Raw genomic sequence first — 22,900 nt, 5'->3', positions numbered from 1 at the left:
AAGAAGAGGCCGTTTTACTTTCACTTTTCACGACGACAACAAGCGTTTTAAAGTGCAGGATTGGATAAATTACACTATGGCATTCTAGTTAAGGTAAGTCAATTTTATGATAAAAATTAAAACGTTAACGTAGTTTTTAGGGAACGTTCCGTCGTGATTGTCAGCTGCCGTGGTTGAAGTTCATGTTCCTCTCATCGCCTACAGCTTGGTACTGTATTTATAATCTTCATTTTGCATTTTTATAGTTAAATTGATTGTTTAACATTTATTTAGAAGTGTGGGAACCATCTCGCGGTTCGCAATAGCGTACCAGTGGCGCAAATCCTCAGGACAATAAATATCATATAGAATAATAATAATCATGATCATAATAATAAGTCTGATGCTACTTCGCGGTTTTTCACCTATCACGCCGGGTTCTGTCCCCCCCATTAACCGGGATGAATGAGGGATCACTGTATATGCGACCTGGCGCAGTTCAGACTGGGTCGCATTGCAAAAAATCCGATCGTATCCGATCTACCACATATGAAAGTGGCCAAAAACTTTGACTTAAAAAAAAGACATGATACAGGTTTTTGAGACAAATAACATGCACTTCAATCGGACACTTATAACATAAGGATGAAAGAGCTGCATGCGGCTCCGGAGCCATGGGTTGCCGACCCCTGGTCTAGGCTATTGGGTTCAAAATGGTTAAAGAATGTCCTTCACTTAGAAATGAGTGGGATGTGTAGTACCGCTCCCTGTATGGTTGAGGTTAACATTTGGATTTCAGTCAGTTGAGCGTTTGTAATTTTCAGTGTGAAATTACGTGTTTTCAAAATGTGTGATAAGACGACGAATCATTAAAGCCGCCGAGGAAAAAGCTTGAAAAAAGAATAAAGAAGGCATTTAGATGTCGAGAATTTTATGTGAGGGGAGTCAAATATCCAGGTCCACCCTACGATGAGCCACACCTCGAACTGCCCTCTCTAGCCAATTCTCACTCGGCAGGGGGGTAAGTAGTACCCCTTTAAAATGAGTCCCACTGCAGCCCTGGGTGCAGCACTATGTGGGGCGGTGTGAGGAGTGCTTGAGATAGTTCAGCCCCTAAAATGAGGCAATCACTACATGGAAAGTCATGTGCCAGAAAAAAAAACTGCTTAAAGGGAAATCAACGCAAACATTTTTATTTAGAAATAGTAAGTACTGTTAGGTTTAAGGTCCAAATCATGATACTTATACCTAATTATCTGACTCCATATTATTTACCATATATTTATTATTTGAACCGACATTAACCTTAGCTTCACCTTACCTAACAATTATGCGTGCTCGTTCCGTAAGAGAGAAGACCAGAAAGCCAAACAGCCGAATCACCAAGATTTTATTCCTAACAGCAAAAGCTAATACAGTATCGGGGGCTCGGTTCCCTCTCAATACAGATCTGTGCGCTCCTGTGGCCATCAGAGAGCGACACCTCACCCGAGTTGCCCCGAACAGTTATAGAAAACAATATGCAAATTAAACACACCAAAAACACTAGCCACTATCATTTCATTAGTTACATGGTATCTGCAATATATTTCTTCAGATGCTGATTGGTTCTCTTTTCCCCGCCGTCTCAGATGACGCCTTTTCTTGTGCACATGACTCGCTGGGTTGTAGCTCCTGAAAACACCAAGTTATCTGCATTCCAAGAGGCCGGGGCCTTCAGAGAAACTGTGGCCCCCGCCTTTGTCTCCCTGTTTTTCACTGGCGGCACCTGGTACCATCAAACCGCCCACACATTGTGTTCCTCTGATACATCCGCTCCCCTGATGCTGCAACCTTGAAACAGCTCTACTTCTACTCATTTGTAATACAACTTTGAATCATTAATAAATGGTTAACATACATTTATATATCTTCAAAAATTAATAATAAAACCCTTTACTAGCCATACATGTATATGTCTTCACAAACTAATAATAAAACCCTTCGGGTACTCACAGTTTTTTACCGAACAGGAAGGACAGAAAGTTACAAAATTCCCACGAAAACACTTATCGGCGTTGTGCGCATGCATGCGCAAGCGCACTGGGCATAGATAGGACGTCTGGACGGGTAGGATGGAATCTCAGAACACCGGCCTGCCATCTTCCTTTGGAAGCAAAGATGAAGTGAAGGGGGTGTGTCTGAGAATGAATCAGCTCCAAAATAAAGATCACATGGTCACAGAACCGAGAAACACTGCTCTCTCCTGGTATCAGTGGGTATGGCAAAAATAAGAACATGTGGGCGAAACCATTCACCCCGTGCGACTCAGACGTGCACTCGACGACTATCAACTCTGCTGTGAAAATGTATTCAACTCATCCATACGTTTACAAAATATCAGTTCAACCATTTTTCCAATTTATACGGTCAGTAGATGCATTGTATGTCGTTGGGATCTTGTTCCCCTGTAGCTAAAGGAAGTGGTGCGGTCCAATACTATTGAAGGCAAAACTGTGAAGCGGTGTGTTTTCAGCTAGGAAGGATCATAGAACGCTGTCGATTGCTTCCACTGCGGCACCACATTTTAGGGAGGCTGTGGCTGCTCAATATCCGCTTGCTTTGCTTTCAACTGTGTCGTTGCTCGCCATGGCTCTGTGCGGCGGCGGCGTCGGAGCCATGGCTTTACCAAGCGAGCTAATCGTCCACATCTTCTCCTTTCTATCCGACCGAGACAAGCTGCGGGCCTCGGCCGTTTGTTCGCGATGGAGGGAGTGTCTGTTCTATCCCGCCCTGTGGACCGAACTCAAACTACGGATAGGTGGCGGCGGCGCAAGCTCCGAGGAGTCTTCGAGGTTAGAGTTCCTCATGCGGAAGTTCGGCGCTTTCGTGCGAGAACTGCAGCTGGAACTTGCTCCCGCAGAAGTCAGCCCCAGTTCCCGAAACAACGAACCGCCGTCCACTAGAGTGGATCTGCCTCCAGGTCCCGACAACGACCCGCAGCCGTCCAAGCGATGGAGAGACGCAATGGCGACTTACATGGACCAGGCGTTGTGTGTGCTCACCAACATCCGCAACAACAGGTGACTCGAACACTTAATTTCTTATTGGATTGTGGCCAATTTGAGGATAAATCCTGCCCTCTATATCCAGAATGCGTTGAACTTTTGGTGTAGTCTTTAGCTAGCAGTTACCGCGATTAGCATACAAGGGTTACGTTAACCTCGGAGTTATGTAATACAGTACTGGCGAGTGTGGCGAGTCTCTATGGCGGAGCAAACCAATCATTGAATCACATTTGCATCACTTGACTCTTCAAAGTGGTATATAGTGCGTGCTTTTCTGCTTACATTTACCAAACATTGCTTAGTGTTCTCGTGTTATTGTTAGCCTTCAACTATGTAACATTGGCGTCCTTCTACTGGCTGATAGAATGCAGCCATACAGAAGGCTTTGTGGGCTTGACTTGCTGACATCAGCAATGGTGCACACGCAAAACATTCCATATATGCATATGAGCATACGTACTTGGCTCTGTTTGTCTAGTTTTTACATGTGTCTACAGAATTACAATGTAATCACAAAACGTGTACAACGCAGTACTGCTTACATTCATCTAGTCCAGGGGTCGGCAACCTTTAACACTCCATTTCGACCCGGTTTCCACGGAAAAGAAAACACTGGAAGTCACAAGCACATCCGACATCTGAAATGAAGATATTAGCCTATTCGTCGCAAACCGTGTGTATGAAGTGCATAAAAAATGAAACGGACCTACCCCAATGACACACAATGGAAGGGGGGGTCTTTTTGCAATGAAGCATCTCATCAATCCATATTAAACAAACAAGCCAACGTAATCCAGTGAACCATACTATTTTCATTTGTTATTGTCTAAAAAAAAAAAAAAAAAAAGTAAAACAAAACACTAGGATTAGTGTGGATGGCATGTCATTGTGTCGCACACACCTCTACAACACACACAAATTAAATTGCGGTCAAGAGCGATTTATTTTAGTATTTGCTATTTTTACCGCTTTAAATTGGCTAGAATTGCATAAAAATTACATACCAAGTAGGGATGGACATTAGAATCGATTTGGGGGGGGGGGGGGGGGGGGAACAATTTTACCATATTTGGACGTCCGAGTGACAAAATGGCTGCCCTCTGAGATGGCTAAAAACAAGTGGATTTTTGCTGCTTCATATTCCACAAATGCAATATTAATCAGAATGCCGTGTTTGGACAAGTGGAGGCGCATAAAACATATTATTGCAAAGATTTGGGGGGGGTTGACTTCCACTTTAACTCATTCAATGCCAGACATTTAATGACCCCTTTTACCCTAACGTTTGAAAAAAAATTGAAAGAAATATGAATAACATCCTGGGATTGAATGGCTGGACTGTGAAAAGACAAGTACAATTGTCAGTGAATGAGTTAATCATGAAATTCACTTTATTTCATTTTTTGTAATTTGTAGTTTTACTCACTATCCATGTTAACATGCTCATGCACCTAACCAGAGATGTGAAATTTTTGAAAGCTCCATTGCTGTTAATTTACAAGATTTATGTTCATCATCATGTTAAGGTGATAATTAAGGCTGCTCAATTAAGTGATTTTGAACCATAACCGAATTTTCTAGATAAAACGATTTTAAAAACGTTCAAATCGGCACGTTCAATTTTGTTATTTGTGGTGTATCTAAGCCACCGTAGTTTCCTCTGCATTTCCGCTTCCTCCCACAAGCCCGCAATCCGATAACAACAACAACAACATCCATGGCTACCGGCGATTCTGCTATTTACTCAGGCAAGTGAGCGTTTAGTTAATAAATCGGGCAAGTCACTGACATTTTGAGATCAAAGAAAGAAACATTTAGTTTAAATAAAAGACATTCAAAATACCGGTGCTTCATTTTTTATTACTTTTTATTTTACAAAGAAATCGTAATCGTAAAATCGGGTTTGAGAGAAAATAATCGGGATATTCTTGTTAGGCAAAATCGAACTGATCCTAATGTGTTTCATTATAGGACTGGGCAATAATTCAAAATCATTATGTATTGTGATAAACACATGAACAATATAAATATAAAATGTCTTTATTTTAAAATTGTTTGATCGAAAAAAAATCTGGAAACAAACCCCGACCTCGGCATCGTGCGTGCTGGAGGCAGAGACGACAGTGTGGCGTTATATTTGTGCCGTAATGGACTATATGCATGGCCGCTCATTATGTATCTCCAGTGGAAAGATTCAGAGTCGTAACAGCTTCCTGCTTACGTTTATTCCAAGCTACCGGGACGCCATCTGGATTAGAAATAACCTTTCTTTAAAATTGTCTCAACATGGGTTTTGTAATCAGTGTTTGGAACATTACTTTATAAAAGTAATTAGTTATAGTTACTCATTACTTGCTCAAAAAGTAACTGACTTAGTAATTGAAATGAACTTTATAATAAAAGTAATTAGTTGCCAGGAAAAATAAAAGAAATCACTCCTCTAAAAAAATTGCTTTATATCAATTTTTTTCCCCGAACAGTTTTCCAAAGACATTTGAAATGAATAGAATGACCAGGTGATTGTACATAAACTTCAGTATTTATTGCACTTTATCCTGCACTTCAAATAGTATCTTTTTAAAACAAAAGTAAACATTTCAACAATCGCTGGTGGTGTAGTGGTACAATCGCCTGAGTTGTGTGCGGGCAGCGTGAGATCGGTTCCCACTCAGTGACTGTGTCTGTGTGTGTGTGTGTGTGTGTGTGCCCTGCGACTGGCTGGCAACCAGTTCAAGGTGTACCCGTCCTACTGCCCGAAGACAGCTGGGATAGGCTCCAGCACGTCTGCGACCCTTGTGAGGATAAGCAGATTTGGATAATGGATGGATGGATATACAGTATAACATAGTGTTTTAATTCTGTAGTCTACAGTTGACTAAACTCAGACAAGTGGTCTTGTAGACATTCTGTGCTTCAAGTGTCTCTTTCAAACGTTAACAGTTATATTAATGTCAATATTAAGTATGTTTACAGTAAATTGTAGCAATTTAAATAAACTCTCACAACCTGAGACAAATAGTCTGAAAAACATAGAGTGAAAGAATTTCTAACATTTTCTTCATTTAAAAATGTAAACAGTTAAACAATCTGTCGTGCTTTAAAACTCCTAACTTGAGCGTCCAAATATGAATTTACCCATCAATATACCCTTTCCGTAACACAGGGGCAGACTGATAAAGTAGCAAGGCGGGAGGAGGTACGAATGTTTTGGGGTAATGAGAAGATCACTCCTTGATGACGTCACGACGGAGACGTCTATTAAAGATGACGCCGCTTAATTTACGCATGTGACAGTACATCATCTGCGCGTAATGAATTTTACTGTCACCACAAATGTCCACTTAAGGCTTAATGTTTCAAGTGGGATTAAATTAAAGTCAAATATCCACACTGTTACGCTTCACAACTTTGCAGGTGCAAAAGACGAGTGCGATTGGTCTGTTGCAAATGCGTCTCCCCCTCCAACCTCAATGCTCACAGTGCACATTTGGGATGACTGGTAAATATAAAAATAAATAAAAAATTAGATATGTTGCTCATGCATTACGTTGAATGCATATTTACCCAAATATTTTTAAAAAATGATATTTTAGAGTTGTAATTTTCATACCGTAACACCGCAATATTTTTGTTCACGGTTATCATACCTTCAGAATTTAATATCGGCCCATGCCTAGCTGGCGGACGGGGCATCGAAACAAGAAACTAAAACTTTGAAGGATTCTGGGACAATTGGAATGCTACTCCCGGTTCTAATTGATTCTCGAGATTCGTTGCCCAGCCCTGAACAAAAGTAACAATAAGTTGTCCTATTGGAACCCCTGACATTGTCAATTACTGTAGGTCATTAGTAACATTGTAGAGTGACAATTATGTTTGCGTGGGTCTGTCCATTTTTGTGGATCTTTAACGATGCATTGCATATGGCACAGTGATGTCTCATTAGTAGTTGTTTCTGTCTGTCTGAGTGCAAAGATGTTGAGGGCTTGAACCAGCAGTGCAGCAAATAGCAGCTACCCAATGGTGTGTTCGGTAGAAAACCACTCAGCAATTTTCAGGGCAGATGTTTTTGTAGAGACTGCAAAATGGCAACAAAGATGATGAGACAGATCTGTAGTATGTTTACTGTTGAAAGTAGGCTCTAAGAGTATTGAGGCAGATGCAGAAAACGGCAATTCAACATTCTCACCATCACGGCTCTTCTAGCTTAGTTTTGAGAGTTGTACAGGACTTAGTGTGTACACTGCTGAGTTTCAGTTGCTGAACGTTGTCTTTTCTGTTTTCCAACATTTTCTCTCAGGAACCTGCAGAAGTTGCGTCTATATGGCGACACATGTGCACTCCAACAGGAGGGACTCTTGGACAACTCCAATTTATACCAGATTCACGAGGGCCATAAGAAAATCAACGAGTAAGGCTTTTGCATTTGAAACACAAGAATTTAAGGTAGAAGGCCAGCTTTAATTTTTATCTAACCACAGAGACAAAATATGCCTGTTCAAGAACTCTCAAGGTCTCCTCATTGCAGTTGTATCTCAAAGCTTTCCTTGTCTACTGAATTAATCTCCAAGGCTGCTGCTGGGAAATATAATGTGCCTGTAAAAAGCAGATAAACCTCTGTTCAAATGCCAGGTTGTTGAAATATAAAAAGAGGAGAGCAAGATAAAACATTTCAAAACTTTTCCCACCATTCATATGGCCTAAAAGCAAAGGCTTTTTTGAACTGTTTTTGTGAGGGAAAATAAAAATAATTATAAATATTGTGTTTATGGAATATGAGCAGCAAAATCCACCCATTCATAGCCATCTCAGGGGGTGACCATTTTGTCACTTGCTGTTGACTGAAAATGACATCACAGTTGCTCAGGGCTCAGGCAACAACCAATCAGGGATCAGCTTCAGAAAAATAAGGGGCTGTGATTGGTCGTTGGCTGAGCCCTGAGCAACTGTGGTGTCATTTTCAGTTGACAGAAAGTAGCAAAATGACCGCCCCCAAGATGGCTAAAAATGGGCGGATTTTGCTACTTAACTCAAATTCCACAAACACAATATTAATCAGAGTGCTGTGTTAAGACTAGTCGAGGCGCATAGAACATATTATTGTAAAGGAAATCTTTGGGTTGACTTCCTTTTTAAAGCAGAAGTCAAATCAGAAATTTATTTTATTTATTTGTTTTAATAAAGCAGAAAAGTCCACCCGTTTTTATCCATCTCGGGGGGCTGCCATTTTGTCCTGTACTCCCACCGACTGTTGACTGAAATTGACGTCACAGTGCCTATGGGCTCAGCTTGCGAACGTCACTTGACCAAACAGAAAACAGGTGAGCTGCGACGTTTGCAAGCTGAGCCATTCGGATGATACACAAATGAGCAATTTGCCCCAATTTTGATTAACTAAGGCTGCGTTCACATTTCACGCCAACGATATGACGACGATATATTGTGGCAAGTTTAATATTGCGAAATCATGATATTGCTGATATTGTGACATCCGTACTTACTACTATCACCACAAGTGTCCACTTCATGTTTCAGGTGGGATTAAATTAAAGTCAAGTATAAAAGTGACTCTGTTGCTCTCTAAAAAAACTGTAGATTCAAGAACGATTGTCAGCAGTCTCCCAAGCACACTCTCCCACCTGTGCGTAGCGCATATTTGGAGCAAGTAGATTGGATGTGTACGAATGAGTATTCATACTGCAGATGCATTGGATACATATCTGACAAACAAAAGACGCCTGCGTCGGTTAAAAAAATTGGAAATGTACTGTTCACGTTGCATGTAAACATCAGGTACATGTTGCATATGGGCAAAAAAATTGAAGAATTGACCTGCAGTAGGAACTTTGATGTTTATTTGCTCACCCTATTATGATTGTATTTAGTCTTGCATCAGTCTTACGAGAAGCTATTTATAGGAGCATTGTCCCTTTTTTCTCTTTCTGCTACAGGATCCAGCGGTTGTTCAGGGAGTTTTTGTCTCACAGCAGGCAGATTAGGTGGTTGTCCTGTAGCTTTATGCTTGGTCTGGTGACTCCCTCCTCCTTAGCATGCCTATCGAATCCTTCCTCTGAGACCTTGCAGCATCTCAGTTTGCTGGACCACCAGCTTGGTATGTATGATACTTTGCATTAGTGTACAGTAGAGCCTGGACTCGTAGGCCAAAGCTGTGTTTGCATATTCGTTGACCATTTAACCACCTAATCCTGAATTCATATGAATGCTGTATTAATAGTACTTTTGCTGAAAAACACGTCATAATAGTTCCACAAATGTTCAAAGTCCAATTTGAAGATAATGGTGAATGGAGTGCACTTATATAGCACGTTATTTACACCATATGTTGTCCAAAGGGCTTTTACCAAGCCTCATATTCACTTTTTTTCTTTACTTTTTCTTTTTTTAAACAAACATATCAGACTGTAAATACAGTGTCAACCTATGGAAAGGTTTTCCGTTTAAATTTGCCAACTCCCTTTGTGCTAGCACACCATGAGAGGCCAACAGGGAAGTAATGACAAAGGTGTTGATAGTACACTACCTCGATGGGCTTTGTTGACTGATTGCTTAACATTAATATATTGCTCATTAACCGGCTAAACATTCCCGTTAATGCCCAAACATTTCCTGCGACGCAGTATGCTATGATTCATTCTCGCTGGCATCCGAAAATTCTGATTCGGCATTCATTTCTAACGGCCAGAGCTGGGCATTTTACTACAAATTGAGTGTCCGTTATTAGTCATCCGCCTGCAGCATGAGTACCCTTCCATCGTCCGTCATTCGCCTTTTTTTCTGGGGGTAAAAAAAGTTTAAAAAATAGTATATACTATAGGCCGGTCCGCCTCAAATTTTAAGCGGGCGCCCGTCAGCGATCCCGACTAAACTTTCACTTTAACCTACTGTACAGATATATAGGTGTGCCATAATTATAATTAATACCATTAGAAACTGTTACCACTACTTTTCCTTCCCTGTAGGTCCACTCATCTCACCATCTGAGTTGGACCGTCTTTCTTCTCTTCATTCTCTGGCTCTTGATTTCTCTGATCTGACGTCTGAGCTTTGTCGCCTGTTGGCATTGCCCCACCGCACTCCGCTGCATCGTCTCTCCCTGCTGCTCAACGGCACCACCCTGGAGGTCAAGTCTTTGGAAGGGACAGCCACAGATGATGATTGGAAGGCGCTGGTAAAGCAAGAATCCATCCCAAACACAGTGATTAGTGCCGTACATTGGTGTGAAAAAAGTGTTTGCTTTTTTTTTTTGGGTGGGGCATATTTGTCACACTTGAATGTTTCCCATCATCAAACAAAATTATTAGTCAAAGACAACACAAGTTAACACAAAATTCAGTTTTTAAAGAAGATTTTTATTATTAAGAGAAGGGGAAAAATTATAACCTACAAGTCCCTGTGTGAAAAAATGATTGCCCCCCGTTAAAACATAGCTGTAGTTTATCATACCGGAGTTCAATTTCTTAGCCACACTCAGGCCTGATATTGCCACATGTGTTTACAATCAAGATATCACTTCAATAGGACCTGCCAAAGTGAAGTAGACCCAAAAAAGATCCTGAAATACTAGAACTCATGCCATGATCGACAGAAATTCAGGAACGAATGAGAAAGAAAGTAATTGTGGAATTTTGTAATATCAGTGTGGAAAAGGTTACAACGCCATTTCTAAAGCTTTAGGACTCCAGTGAACCACTGTGAGAGTTAGGGCTGGGCGATATGACTGAAACATGATGATGCAAAATATCAATAATGATAGCATTTTTTCCCCCAAATCAAAATAAGAAATACAATTAAATGAATTAAAGATCAAATAAAATAAAACGCAACTATCCAGAGGAAAAATGCCTTTCAAAATATCTGGTATTAACTAATTTTCAAGGAATGTACACTGTATGTGTGCATTGTCATGTAGTGTAATATGCAATGCTGTTTACATCCATTCTCCTCTAGTAGTTTTGTAAATGCTTATTTGCGGAAGACGCTACACAAAAGCAGTATCATTGGCCTTCATTCATTGTGCATACAATGTAAGTGTAGCGAAGAAATACTCTATTGGATTACAGCAACTCTCATATGCATTACAGGAGCAAGTGAAACGCCGCCGTCTTAGATCTACTTTAACTTGTTAGCGGGCTCCTTATTGCCATAGTACATTTTATAGTTTTACCTGAGTGTGACTTTATTGCGATGCTGAAGGTCAGCGCAAGCTAGCAATGACCATAGGACATCAAAGACAGGGAACTCCTTTACTTCTTACACCATATAATCATCCGGAGGTGTTCAGTCGATCACATGTCTGTCGCAATACATATTGATATTGATTTATCGCCCAGCCCAAGTGAGAGCTATTATCCACAAATGACGAAAACCTAGAACTGTGGTGAAACTTCCTAGGTGTGGCCGGCCGACCAAAATTATTCATCCCAGAGGTCACAAAAGACCCCACAACAATTTCCACAGAACTGCAGGCCTCACTTGCCTCAGTTAAGCACGGTGTTCATGATTCCATCATAAGAAAGAATATGGGCAAAATGGCCTACATGCCAAAATTCCAAGACAAAAGCCACTGCTAAGCAAATATAACATTAAGCCGTGTCTCAATCTTGTCAGAAGACATCTTGATGATCTCCAAGACTTTTGGGAACATATTCTGTGGTCTGACGAGACAAAAGTTTAACTTTTTGTTAGGCGTGTTTCCACATCTGGTATAAAAGTGATACTGCATTTCAGATAAAGAACATCATACCAACAAAAATGTTGTGGTGGTGGTGGTATTGTGATGGTCTTTTGGGCTCGAAAACCCTCCAATGTGGCTGAATTACAACAGTTCTGCAAAGTGAGCCAAAATTCCTCCACAGCTCTGTAAGAGAGGGTCCCCAACCACCAGGCTGCGGACCGGTACTGAGCGGCAGGTTACTTTGGACCGGCTGCAGCAGTACTTCCGATTTATTTATTATACGAGGCTGAATTTTTTTTTTTTATTTTGAAAAGAGACCGGATTCTCTCCGTTACATCCATCTATGATTAACTCTTAAAGCATGTCAAGTTGTCTCCATCGCGTAACACTATTATTAAATGCACAAGCTAGCAAATGACTAAAACAAAGACGTATTTGGAAATTTTCTTTGCAATGGGGAAAAGACCCAGTGAGAATTAAACACAAGAGCTTATGCCCATGAAGAAAAATAAGGTTACATTTCACAGACAATATCAGAAGACTTACTTGAAATATGGATTTACGCCGACAAGTGATTCCCACGCAGGAAGGAATCCCGCTCTGCACAGCAATATGTGCAGTCAGTGCACACTTCAAAACTGATCTGTCAACAAATCGAAGTGTCTTGAGAGCATCATACTTGGTGGCTAACCGCTTCGCTAAGGCTAAAAGCCATTCAATATAGATGGGGCGGGGGGTGGGGGGGTGGCTGTGGATTTGCGACAGAAGTGACAAAATGGCAGCCCCCTGAGATGGCTAAAAAACTTTTTTGCCTGCTGATCCACCCGCAATAGTTGAAACATTGCCTTGTTTCAACTTGTGGTCCTGCATAGAACATATTCTTGAAAAAAATAAAATGGGTTGACTTTGCATTTAATAATTAAAACCGCCAACAAAGAGCGTCATTTAGTGTTTATTTGTGTTGTCTTTGATGAATATTTAAATTTGTTTGACAATGGGAGACATTTAACTGTGGCAAACATGCAAAAAAAATGAATCAGAAGGCAAACACTATATCACACCACTATATTTAGTAAGAAATGGTCACTCAAATGTGCCTGTTACCCGCCAGGTACGAGTGAGTGGCAACCTGCGAGTGTACATCATGGTCGTGGAGGTCAGCAGCTCAGAGCTGGTCAGAGTGCTTAAGCCAAACCTTCCCCTGGAGCGCATCCACCTGGACAGTTACAACACACTGGTGACCGACGCCACCCTGGAGCTCATCGCTCAGCAATACAACAAAACGCTGACGCACTTCCTTTTACTGAGGGATGATCCCGATTTCCCAGACCTCAGTGTCAATCGCAATGAAGATCCTTTGGTCCTCTTGGCTTGGAGGTGTACTCAGCTGGCTGTGCTTATAATTCACGGTGAGTTCATGATCATCTTCTTACAGCAGTATGCATTGGAACCTGTCAAATCCAACACAGTCTCTTCCTGAATGCTGGTTGTTGTGGGTTTTGTTTGGATTTCCAGGCTGATCAGTGCACAGCGGCATGGCACTTTGAGTAGAGAAGTCAGCAATGTGTGTTAAAGTATAGTAGCCATTTGTTCAGTCGAAGAAATGAGGGCGAGCAATGTTTTTCTTAACCGTCTGCCTTTTTCTTTCTTGACATGCACTCCTGCTCCTCTTCCTGTCTTCCTTTATTCCCCGACTCACATTTCGCTGTCACCTTCACAGCCTCACAGTCAGGACTGAGAGAACTCTAGAATTATTGTTGAGGGGTTTTTTTTTTGTTTGGTTGTTTTAGTCTTGCAAAAATGTTATCCTGTGCACACAAAAATGTATTGGATGGGTTGGTTTTTGCAAGCAAAAATTATGAGGTGTAATGAGGCAATACTGGTTTCTGGTAGCATAAGTCAAAGAAACATTGGCTACGTTTACATGGACACATTTATTCGGATTAAATGCCTGATTGTAATAAAATGCTTCATGTGCACATCCCATTCGGAATATTCTGACCCACTCAAGCCCATTCCAGTCATGATTTTATTACGAACAAGAGAGGTGGTTTAAGCCGATTGTTAAACACTTATTTCGGAACAAACCGTCTTTTCCGCGCATGTCAGTATACGCGTTTCTGTCATTCCCGGAAGCTAGTAGAAGAAGAGCGAGCGAAAGACATGGCGGGCGCAAGACTGAACTGGTACATTTGCAGCTCCTTTAAGAAGTGTTAACTCGATGTAACAGCGCAAACCGGAAGAATACACAAAATAACACTAACATTTAAAGTAGAAATGGACGAAGCAATGTTTTGTTGTCACGGACGTCACTACAGCTTCTTCTTTTTCTACTACTATTTCCGGTATATTTGGTCAATCTGCACGTCAAAATAATTTGTTCCGATCAAAAGTGTGACGCATGAACACACAAGTCCTAATCGGAACAATATTTTTAGTGTTCATGAAAACGGTCCATCCGATCATAATTTTAATCCAAACTCTGTTCAGATTTAAAGAAAAAAAAAAAATAGTAATTGTTATGTAAATTACAAATTAATGTAATGTAAACGTAGCCAATGACGTGTCCCAAGTGTTTTAGATACGTACGCGTGCTTTGTCCAACATGTCTGCCCTTGTCTCATTGCAGGCTACACAGTGTGGTCTCATAACTTGGTGGCAATCTCTCGGCTGCGGGGATCCAGTCTGCGTGTCCTAACTGTGTCTGAGGAGAGCATCGACTTTGACCCGGACCAGCCGGTTTATTTGGAGGGCGACCCCGTTCATAACCTGGTCAAGGAGGTCTCACTGGGCCTTGGCCGAGTGTGGCACCCATGTTTGGATTACAACCTTGTTTTGACTGAGCCCACCCAGCACTTCCATCATGAGCTGCATGCCTTCAGCATGGGCGTCTAGGCAGGGATGGCCAGTCCTGAAAACCGCAACCTGAGCTGTACCAAGGCCAGGCCAGACTAACGAAGTGCACATCAGCTCACACCACGCCCCACCAATCTGATCTCAATCTTAAGAAAGGCAAATCATGTAGTTCGCCGGACAAATCATTTACTTTTGGCATATAACATACAGGGCACATACTGTAATATCCACATGGTTTTCCGGTATCCTTAGAACTTCTTGGGTTTTAACAGTCCAACTGAAATTTAGAAATTCCAAGCTAATGTTTTCGTAGCCTGATGAATTCACAGTTACCTAGTCAAGTAAATTGAAGTTGTGTGGTTAATAATGGGACATTGCTTTGCTGTCTTGTAAGGCCCATTCTGGCCTGGTCTTGCTCGCAGCACTAAAACATTTTTTCCCATAACTGCCCAATGTAATAAACCCCAGAGCCACTGTATGATGTTACGTTTTAAACTATCTTCTTATCCTGCTCACGGGTAGAACGGGACAGGGAGGATGCTTGATTAATCTATCTTAGAAAATTTGTGGGAAAATACTTTGTGTGTATGTGTGCTCAGATCCAAGCTATTAGCTTTAGTTTTCAACTTTTTTTTTTTTTTTTTACTACCTTGTCATTTTGTCTGTTTTATCTGCTCTTACAGAAGTTGTAAATGTACCAATCACTTCCTGGGTAACGACCTTCTACTAAATGAAGAACTTTGGCAGGAAAAAAAAATGCTGACTCGGGCTGGTGCCGCTCACTGAATAGTTTGCAGGAATAATCATGTCAGTGCCAGGCCTCCTCAGGTTAGTGGCCAGCTGGCAAGGGTTGCTTCGTCCAAAATTATCAGTGAGGAAATTGATCAACTTTAAAGGTGGTGTAATGGAAATTCTTGGTACGTATTTGCAAGCAGCACCCGTTACATAGCGACATTTATTTCAAAACCTTGTCAAAATGGGGAGCATTGTCTTCCGGTGGTACTCATGGAGTAACTGACAAGAGAGTCTACCAACTGTTTATTTTTGTTTTCATTATTAGCTGGCAGTTATTCACTTCTCTTATTAATTTACTTGGCTATGTCTCATTGAGGTCAAGACCTTCATCCAAGTGAGTCTTGTACACGCTACTATGGAAAGGACCCATGAAAGCAAGCACACGATTCATGAATAGCAAAGTGAAAACGTAATGCTGTGTGGTATTTGCATTGCAAACTCTTTATTCCTTCCCTACATCAGTGATTGAGAAATCTGTTATCTAGCGAGATTTTTCTGAAGTCAAAGCTTACAAAGATGGGCAAATACCATTCCCAGCATTTACATAGAGGTGCAGCTTTGTCAGTGGAAACCTGCCATTCTTGTGACACTTTGATGATTAGCTCATTCAGTACCAGACTTTTTCAGACCCATTGTGAAATGACATAAATATCTCATTGGGACAGAATGAATTGAATGAGAACAGCATCAAACAAAATGATGCCCTGAATGTGAAACGGTGCTGTCTGTTGGACAATCAGACAATTGTTTTGTGCGGTGGGATTCAGCAAGGCTTTCGGGATAGCTCGTTTTTTGGTAGAACTCTGAGAGGATAAAAACAAAACAAACAAAAAAAACATTGAGAATTCTCGAATGAACTCTTGTCTGAGAAAAAGAAAGGCACCTATGGCACAACGTAGTTTTTAGTGCTATGGCTCATTACTGTGATGACAAGTTTTGTGTTAGTCTCAGGTAAGCTTTGAACATCCCTTTGACTGGGACACTGGTATAGATCATGTCGATAAGGGTGTGTGGAAACAATCACAATTCTTGCAGATGCCCTTTTTACTTTGAAGTTTCTCTTGAGTCACAGTTGCCTTGGAGACCATCCCATTTTGCCGGAAATGGTTATTTATTGTGCTGGTTATTTTGACATCCGATGAACACTCCACTTGGGTAGATTTGTTGGCAAACCTAATCATACATTTGTTTTCAAAGAATTAGGTTCATAAATGAAGAGGTTTTTATCACCAGTAGATGTAAGTAACAGCTACTGTGGAGTGTTTGGGAATCCATGCTGTGATTGGATGGCCTCGGACCACTTAATGTCTGAACTGAATGTAGTCCTTTTTCAGGGCAATGTGGAACTTGTGGGTGGTCTTTCTTAGCCATGAAGCCATAAGGTAATAAGATGAAGCTTTATGCAAGTGTACCAAGCCTGGCATTCCACACTGAATTGTCTGTTTCGTACCCTGGCAAATCCAAGAAACTTACGTATGTGTTGTCCTAGCAGGGTTTTCCAGGCCCAGTATGGTTTCATTCTGTTGGTCAGGTCAGTATTGTACTGCTGTGGTGTTTACATGAAGGCTTTTTCCGACTGCATGGCCTTTAGGTTGCAGGTTATTTAACTTGTGTGTAAATGGGTAGAAAGTGTCCTTCCCAGATGTCTTTAGTTCCTTGTTGATGTGTCATTGCATAATATGAAGGTCCATGTCAAGATATGTTTTACGTTGCTGTCGTAAAGTTGTCCACGGTCAGCCGGGTTTATTTTTTGGGCATGATTGAATTGGTTTGACTAGTGAGATTCTGGCTGTCAATAATTTGTTGGATGATAAATGGGACCATGATGGTTTAGTCATGATAATCTCTTGTTCTTGGTCCGTATCTCAGGATTGTTGCACTTTGGGCACCAAGAGTTTCTTTTTTTGAAGGCTCGCGCATAGACAAGCTTGTGTATACTGAAGAGAGCCTAGCACGAGCAGCACAAGACAACCTGACTAAAACATGTTTTAGATTAACCACCCCCCCACCCCCATTTTGATGATAAACTGTTTGGAAAATGAATGGATGAATATTTGTTTTAGGCAGTTCGGTGTTCGTACAGTGACGAGGGATGGGAATCGAAAGCAATTTCTACATTTATAACCTGGATCTCTGACACAGCAGACTATATTTTAAGAGGGCATAATTTAAAAAAAATGTGGTTTGTGGATTCTAACATTTGCACTTTGACCTGCCTTGGGATTTTTATTTTCTCTTGATACTGAAGTCACTGGTTTCCTTGCAGAGTCCTTTCTAAGAATAGAGTTACTGTAAACTACTCTAGTCACTGTAGTGGTGTTTTTGATTGGGGAACTTGATTATATGACTTATTCTGAGAGTTGTTTGGCTACAAGCAGTGTTTGAATTTTGAAAAGGAATGTTGATTGAATTTCAATGCCAGCCCAAAAAACTACAACAAAACAAGATACATTCTGTCACCCATCATGTGTTTGTCCTGTAAATGCATTCAAAGACATACATCAATACGGCACATTAAAGTAGCTCCTAATAGTTGTGTCTCATCAATGGTCGCTATATACTGACAGCCTCCGTTTCCATTTGCAAACTCCCCTTTTCTCTCGCGTGTGATTTGCCCAGTAGAAATTGAATAAAGTTTGTGTGCGTGTCAGTGTAATAGTGTACAGTACGTCTTGTGCTTGTGTGCATGTAGTGTAGTTAGCTTGCTAGCTTGCTCAGTCAACCTCACGTAATGCAGCAGGACGCCGGAAGAGAAATCAAGCGGTTCTCAGGGTACAATCAGTTGTCGAGGAGGAGGGATGAAAACAATAGCTCAGGCCTCTAGTTTGCTCATGAGACTAGTAGAGTAGTCACAAGTGTGAGTTCAATGCTGCCAAAGACCATAATGGAGCAAAACGTGTAAATGAAGTGCCCGTATAGTCACATACACTGGCAGCAGGCTGGTCCAGTAATTTTGCTTTTTCCGCTGAGACATACTAGTTACTGCAGTAGTTACTGTGTCTAACGGCATGTTTGGAGCTTTTATTGTTGGGGGGAAAACCAACAAAGCAGAACATGTGGGGGTGAAAGATTCCTGCCATTGTTGTTGGCTACGGTTTTAATTTGTTTTAGCATGATGACTTCTAGTGGGATTTCATTTCATTTTCTTTTTTTTCTTTTTTTTTTTTTTGCTATCGGAATCCAGCATGCTGCATGTTAGTGGCATCATTGCTCATCTTGGGCAGACATGCATCTCTTGTAAAGCCTCACACTATGACTTGTATTTTGTTTCCACCATATTTTTATTCAGCTCTGTAACTGCAAAGAGTGAGCGAATGTAAAGGCAAGGAAAACAACATGGGTGACTAAACATTTGGTCCAGGAACTACATTTGGGACACAGTGTAGCATCTCAGTGAGGAAAACCCCGCACTGTGGTCAAGCTAGCCAGTATGAGATTAAATGCAGCTATTCTAAGCATACCAGTGACATTCCTTCACCAGGCTGGAACTGGAAGTTTTCTGGCCTCAAGGCCAGTGTGCCTGATTTGAAATGTATTCGATCAAGTCTGTGGTCGACTTTGTCAAAAATTGTTTAGGAGTCTGAGCTGAAAAGCAGTTTGCTGCTAGGAATGTTAGGAACATGCTATTCCACACGGGTGACTCTCAGGACATCTGACTGACATGACAGCGAACCAGGCCCGCATGCAAATGTGTGTGATAGAGATATAAATATACAAACTATATAAATATATATTTTTACATGTATACAAATGTCCACCTAAACTGGTGTGTTTGCGAAGATGACGATGCAGCTTGTTCTGATTAGCCTGCTAAAAAACAAAAAGACCAACATAGACCTTTGTTGTGTTTTTGTGCTGGTCTTGCTGATGTCACCTGCAAGAGCAAAACGAAGGCCAAGTGATGTACAAATGTGTGTTTATGCAAGACTTGCTGGCAATTTCAGGATATTTTGTGTCCGGAACACAAACGCTCACATTTGAGAAAGCAGCCTACTCATACTGCTGAAAATAATCATCCAAACTTCTACCCACCCGACTTTGATGAAGTTGGTTTTCATATTTAGTCCAGTTATTGTTTGCTCACAGTCAACCCATATATCAATCAGTGTCAGCTAGTTTGTTATTTTTTTTGTTGGTGCTGTGCTTTACATAAAATGAAAGGCCATAGCAGGGCAATTCTACTTTAGACAGTTGGCCTAAATAGCTGTTATGAAACTTCCTATCAGAACTGAAGAAAAATTAACATCTGGGTTTGTCTTTCCTGGCCCGCACATATCGCGAGTTTGATGGGTCAATTCCAACACTTACAGGCTAAACCCGCAGTCATGGGTGTGCTGTTTCTTCTGTGTGTGTGTGGGTGTGTGTGTGTGTGTGTGTAATTGTAGTACCAAAGCAACAGACTGCATCAGCCAAAAACCCTCAGAGGCTGCAGGCAGACCAGTCAGTTTCCTTCCATTTATCATCACTCCAGTGTAATGACAGTTCCTAGTGTTACCTCTCAGGATGTTTGAAACCTGTTAGAAGCTGATCTTACTGAAGTTCCTCATTCATCTGAATGGGTTGATGACAATAGGCAGTTTTTCATCATCACAATGTGAGCCTTCGAATACTTCCTGTGTTTTTTTTTTTTCATTCAGCTGTACCATTACATGCAGGACTCGAAATGAGCGCACATAGTAGGGCTGGACTCTAGACATCTGGATTCTCATGAATACTCTGTTTTGTTTTTGTTACACACTGGATGTTAATTGCACTGGTTATGTTCAGTCTAGATATAGTCACATCCACTCTAAGAGCTTGAGAAGACATCACAGGTTCTCATGTTCAGCAGAGTTTTAATTGTCCAAACGTTTTCCAGCCTCCACTTGTTTTTGCTCCATCTTGCGTGTGTCTAAGGTGATGCGCTTTGCACGTTCTCGAGAAAACAGACGGGTAACAAGTTGTTGATGGCAAAACCGGCCAAACTGGTGGTCACCATCTGAATGACAAGTGTAGCTCTTGGCTTTACGATCCATGGTCAGTGTCAGCAAACTGTCTTGAATGCAATCTTGATTACTGTGGCTCAGATGTTTCGAGATGTTCTTGTCAAGTCTGAGAAGCCAAAGCTGCTATTTAGACAGGCAGGCGCCCAGGCCTCACAACTATGCAAGAGGAATGCACCTAATCCACACTTTTTTTTTGGTTTCCTCGCGGTCACACAGAAACGAGGACAGAAGACAATAAGGACTTGCAATGTCACTTGGCCTTATGATGATTTATGAAATCATATTGTTTCCTTTATAAGATCTTAAGATTCTGGTAAGCCAGCCCAGCGGAAGCAGCGGTGATGGCAGGCTCACTCTTGGTCTCTGTGAGACTGGCTAGATGGCCCCAGTTTTATCGTGGTACGAATGTTGTGCATTTGTTTAAAATCAGGACAGTTTGCAATAACAGCAGTCTTACTACTAGTGCTGATCGCTAGAAAACCACAGAGGAAGAAATATCAACTCTAAAGATTCACAGTGCATATTTGTAGAGGTCTCAACAATTCTTTACTGTGGTATACTATCACCTAAATACATGTCCAGATTAAATGTATGAATATGAAAATTATGAAAACTTACAAACTTCATACATCAAAAATTATGTTTGACTGTGTGTTTTTCAAAAATGGTTTGAAAATTACTTTTGAATATTCTTGGCAGTCACTTTTCTGTGTGATTGTTTGTTACAGCTTGCACATAACCGTGGCTTTAAAATTTTACGTTAGCAATTGGGATGTAACGATATCCAAATGTCACGTTATGATATCACAATAGGAACTTCTTGATACGATAATTATCACAATATTGTGGGGAGGTTGGCAATATTAAAAAAAAAAAAAAAAAGCTCATGACACGATAACTATAAAAACTCATTATATTGTTAAAAAAAAAAAAAAAAAGTGTTTTTGTACATAACTGCAGTGACAAAGACAGGCTTGACCAGTCTATGTAGTTCACAATGCTGTGTTCAGCTGAAGCAGGCAAACTGTAATGTTTTTGACGGAGATGTGTTGCTTTAAATATCATTACATGCAGAAGACAATATTGTGCCAGTTTTAATATCGTTGTTATCGTTACATCCTTATTTAGCAAGGGATCAATTTTGGCCCAAACTACAAGATTCCAATGTGTTAAATTATTTCACTAAATGATTTTCATTTCATTTTTGTGTTTGAAGCAGAGTACAAAATCGTTTGAGCTGCTCAAAAATGAGATTTACCAACAGCTAAATCAAGGACAAATACAGCAAGTTTTGGAGAAAATTGAACAGTTTTTCAGATGAAGCCTTTTGCTTGATACAGTATTTTGATATAAAACTACTGTTTAGTCACGTCAAATCATTTCAAACTTGTGATTAAAGTAATTTTGGCTCAGTCTGCCAAGTAATCTTTATGTAGCGTGTCCATAGTTGAGTTATGCAATTACCAGGTCTTTTTTGCTCAATTAGAACAATTTTGCTCCACGGTGTTTGTATGGTGGCAATGGAATGTTCATACAAGTCCCCCACATAAAACATCTCATCAATCAGTAAACATTAGGGGTGAAACTGGTTGAATGTTTTGAATCTTGTGTTGAATGAATGCCTCTTCTTTTAGTCAGTGAATAAAAGTATCAAAATGTGATTCACTTCTATTGTCTATTTCTTATTTTACCTGTTCTCCAGTGGGTCTTCTCTGGTACACTGGATCACATGACCACAGAGTTTCAAAGCCCTCCCTTTCAGAATTGTCCCAACGTGAAGTTGCAATATCACATTGAACTTCCCCATCATTCCATTTCATTCAGCATGACATCGGTCACATTTTCTCCCATTATTTGAACTTATAGGGTACGTTCCCTGATAAAGGTAGGACATACTAGAATAAATGTCACATGTTGAACCATTCGTTACTATCATGATATATTCCCCGTGGATTGAGCCTGGTGTTAAAATGGAAGTCAATCCCAAAATTTTCTTGACAATAATGTGTTCTATGCGCCTCCACTAGTCCAAACACAACATTCTGATTGATATTGCATTTGTAAATATGAATATAATATATATTTGAATATAAATTAAGCAGCAAAATGCACCTGTTTTTAGCCATCTCAGGGGGTGACCATTTCACTGAAAATAACATCACAGTTGCTCAGGTAACAACCAATCACGGCTCACTTGTTTTCTGAAGGCGAGCCATGATTGGTTGTTGGTTGCTGAGCAACTGTGATGTCTTTTTCAGGTAACAGCAAGTGACAAAATGGCCACCCCCTGACATGGCCAAAAACGGGTGTGTTTTACGACATAACTCATATTCCAGAAACAATATCAATAAGAATGTTGTGTTTAGACTAGTGGGGCGTCATAGAACATATTGTAAAGGCATTTTTGGGTTGACTTCCGCTTTAACAGGTTTCAATTGGCTAAAAACTGACCATGATAGAGCCAGGAAAAAGAGTCCACATGGTTACAGAACTAAATACCGGTATTTACTACTTTCGTGAGCCTTCTGTTTGGATATTTTTAC

General features: G+C 40.7%; 1 protein-coding gene across 1 annotated transcript; it reads left to right on the top strand.

Annotated features, from left to right (window-relative positions):
- Nucleotides 1-10: 10 nt before the first annotated feature.
- fbxo33 (F-box protein 33) lies at nucleotides 11-22,018 on the top strand. Its single transcript, XM_086049274.1, has 6 exons — nucleotides 11-3,041; nucleotides 7,327-7,437; nucleotides 8,978-9,138; nucleotides 10,007-10,215; nucleotides 12,833-13,130; nucleotides 14,351-22,018. Exons 1-6 carry the CDS (start codon nucleotides 2,608-2,610, stop codon nucleotides 14,614-14,616), a joined length of 1,479 nt encoding a protein of 492 aa, XP_085905400.1. The 5' UTR covers nucleotides 11-2,607; the 3' UTR covers nucleotides 14,617-22,018.
- Nucleotides 22,019-22,900: the final 882 nt, after the last annotated feature.

The sequence above is a fragment of the Filicampus tigris genome, chromosome 13 (genome assembly GCF_054856515.1).
Source record: "Filicampus tigris isolate MCC_2025a chromosome 13, RoL_Ftig_1.0, whole genome shotgun sequence".
In the NCBI taxonomy this organism is placed as follows: Eukaryota; Metazoa; Chordata; class Actinopteri; order Syngnathiformes; family Syngnathidae; genus Filicampus; species Filicampus tigris.
The sequence above is the reverse complement of the archived record's forward strand: the minus strand, read 5'-3'. Positions and strand labels throughout refer to the sequence as shown.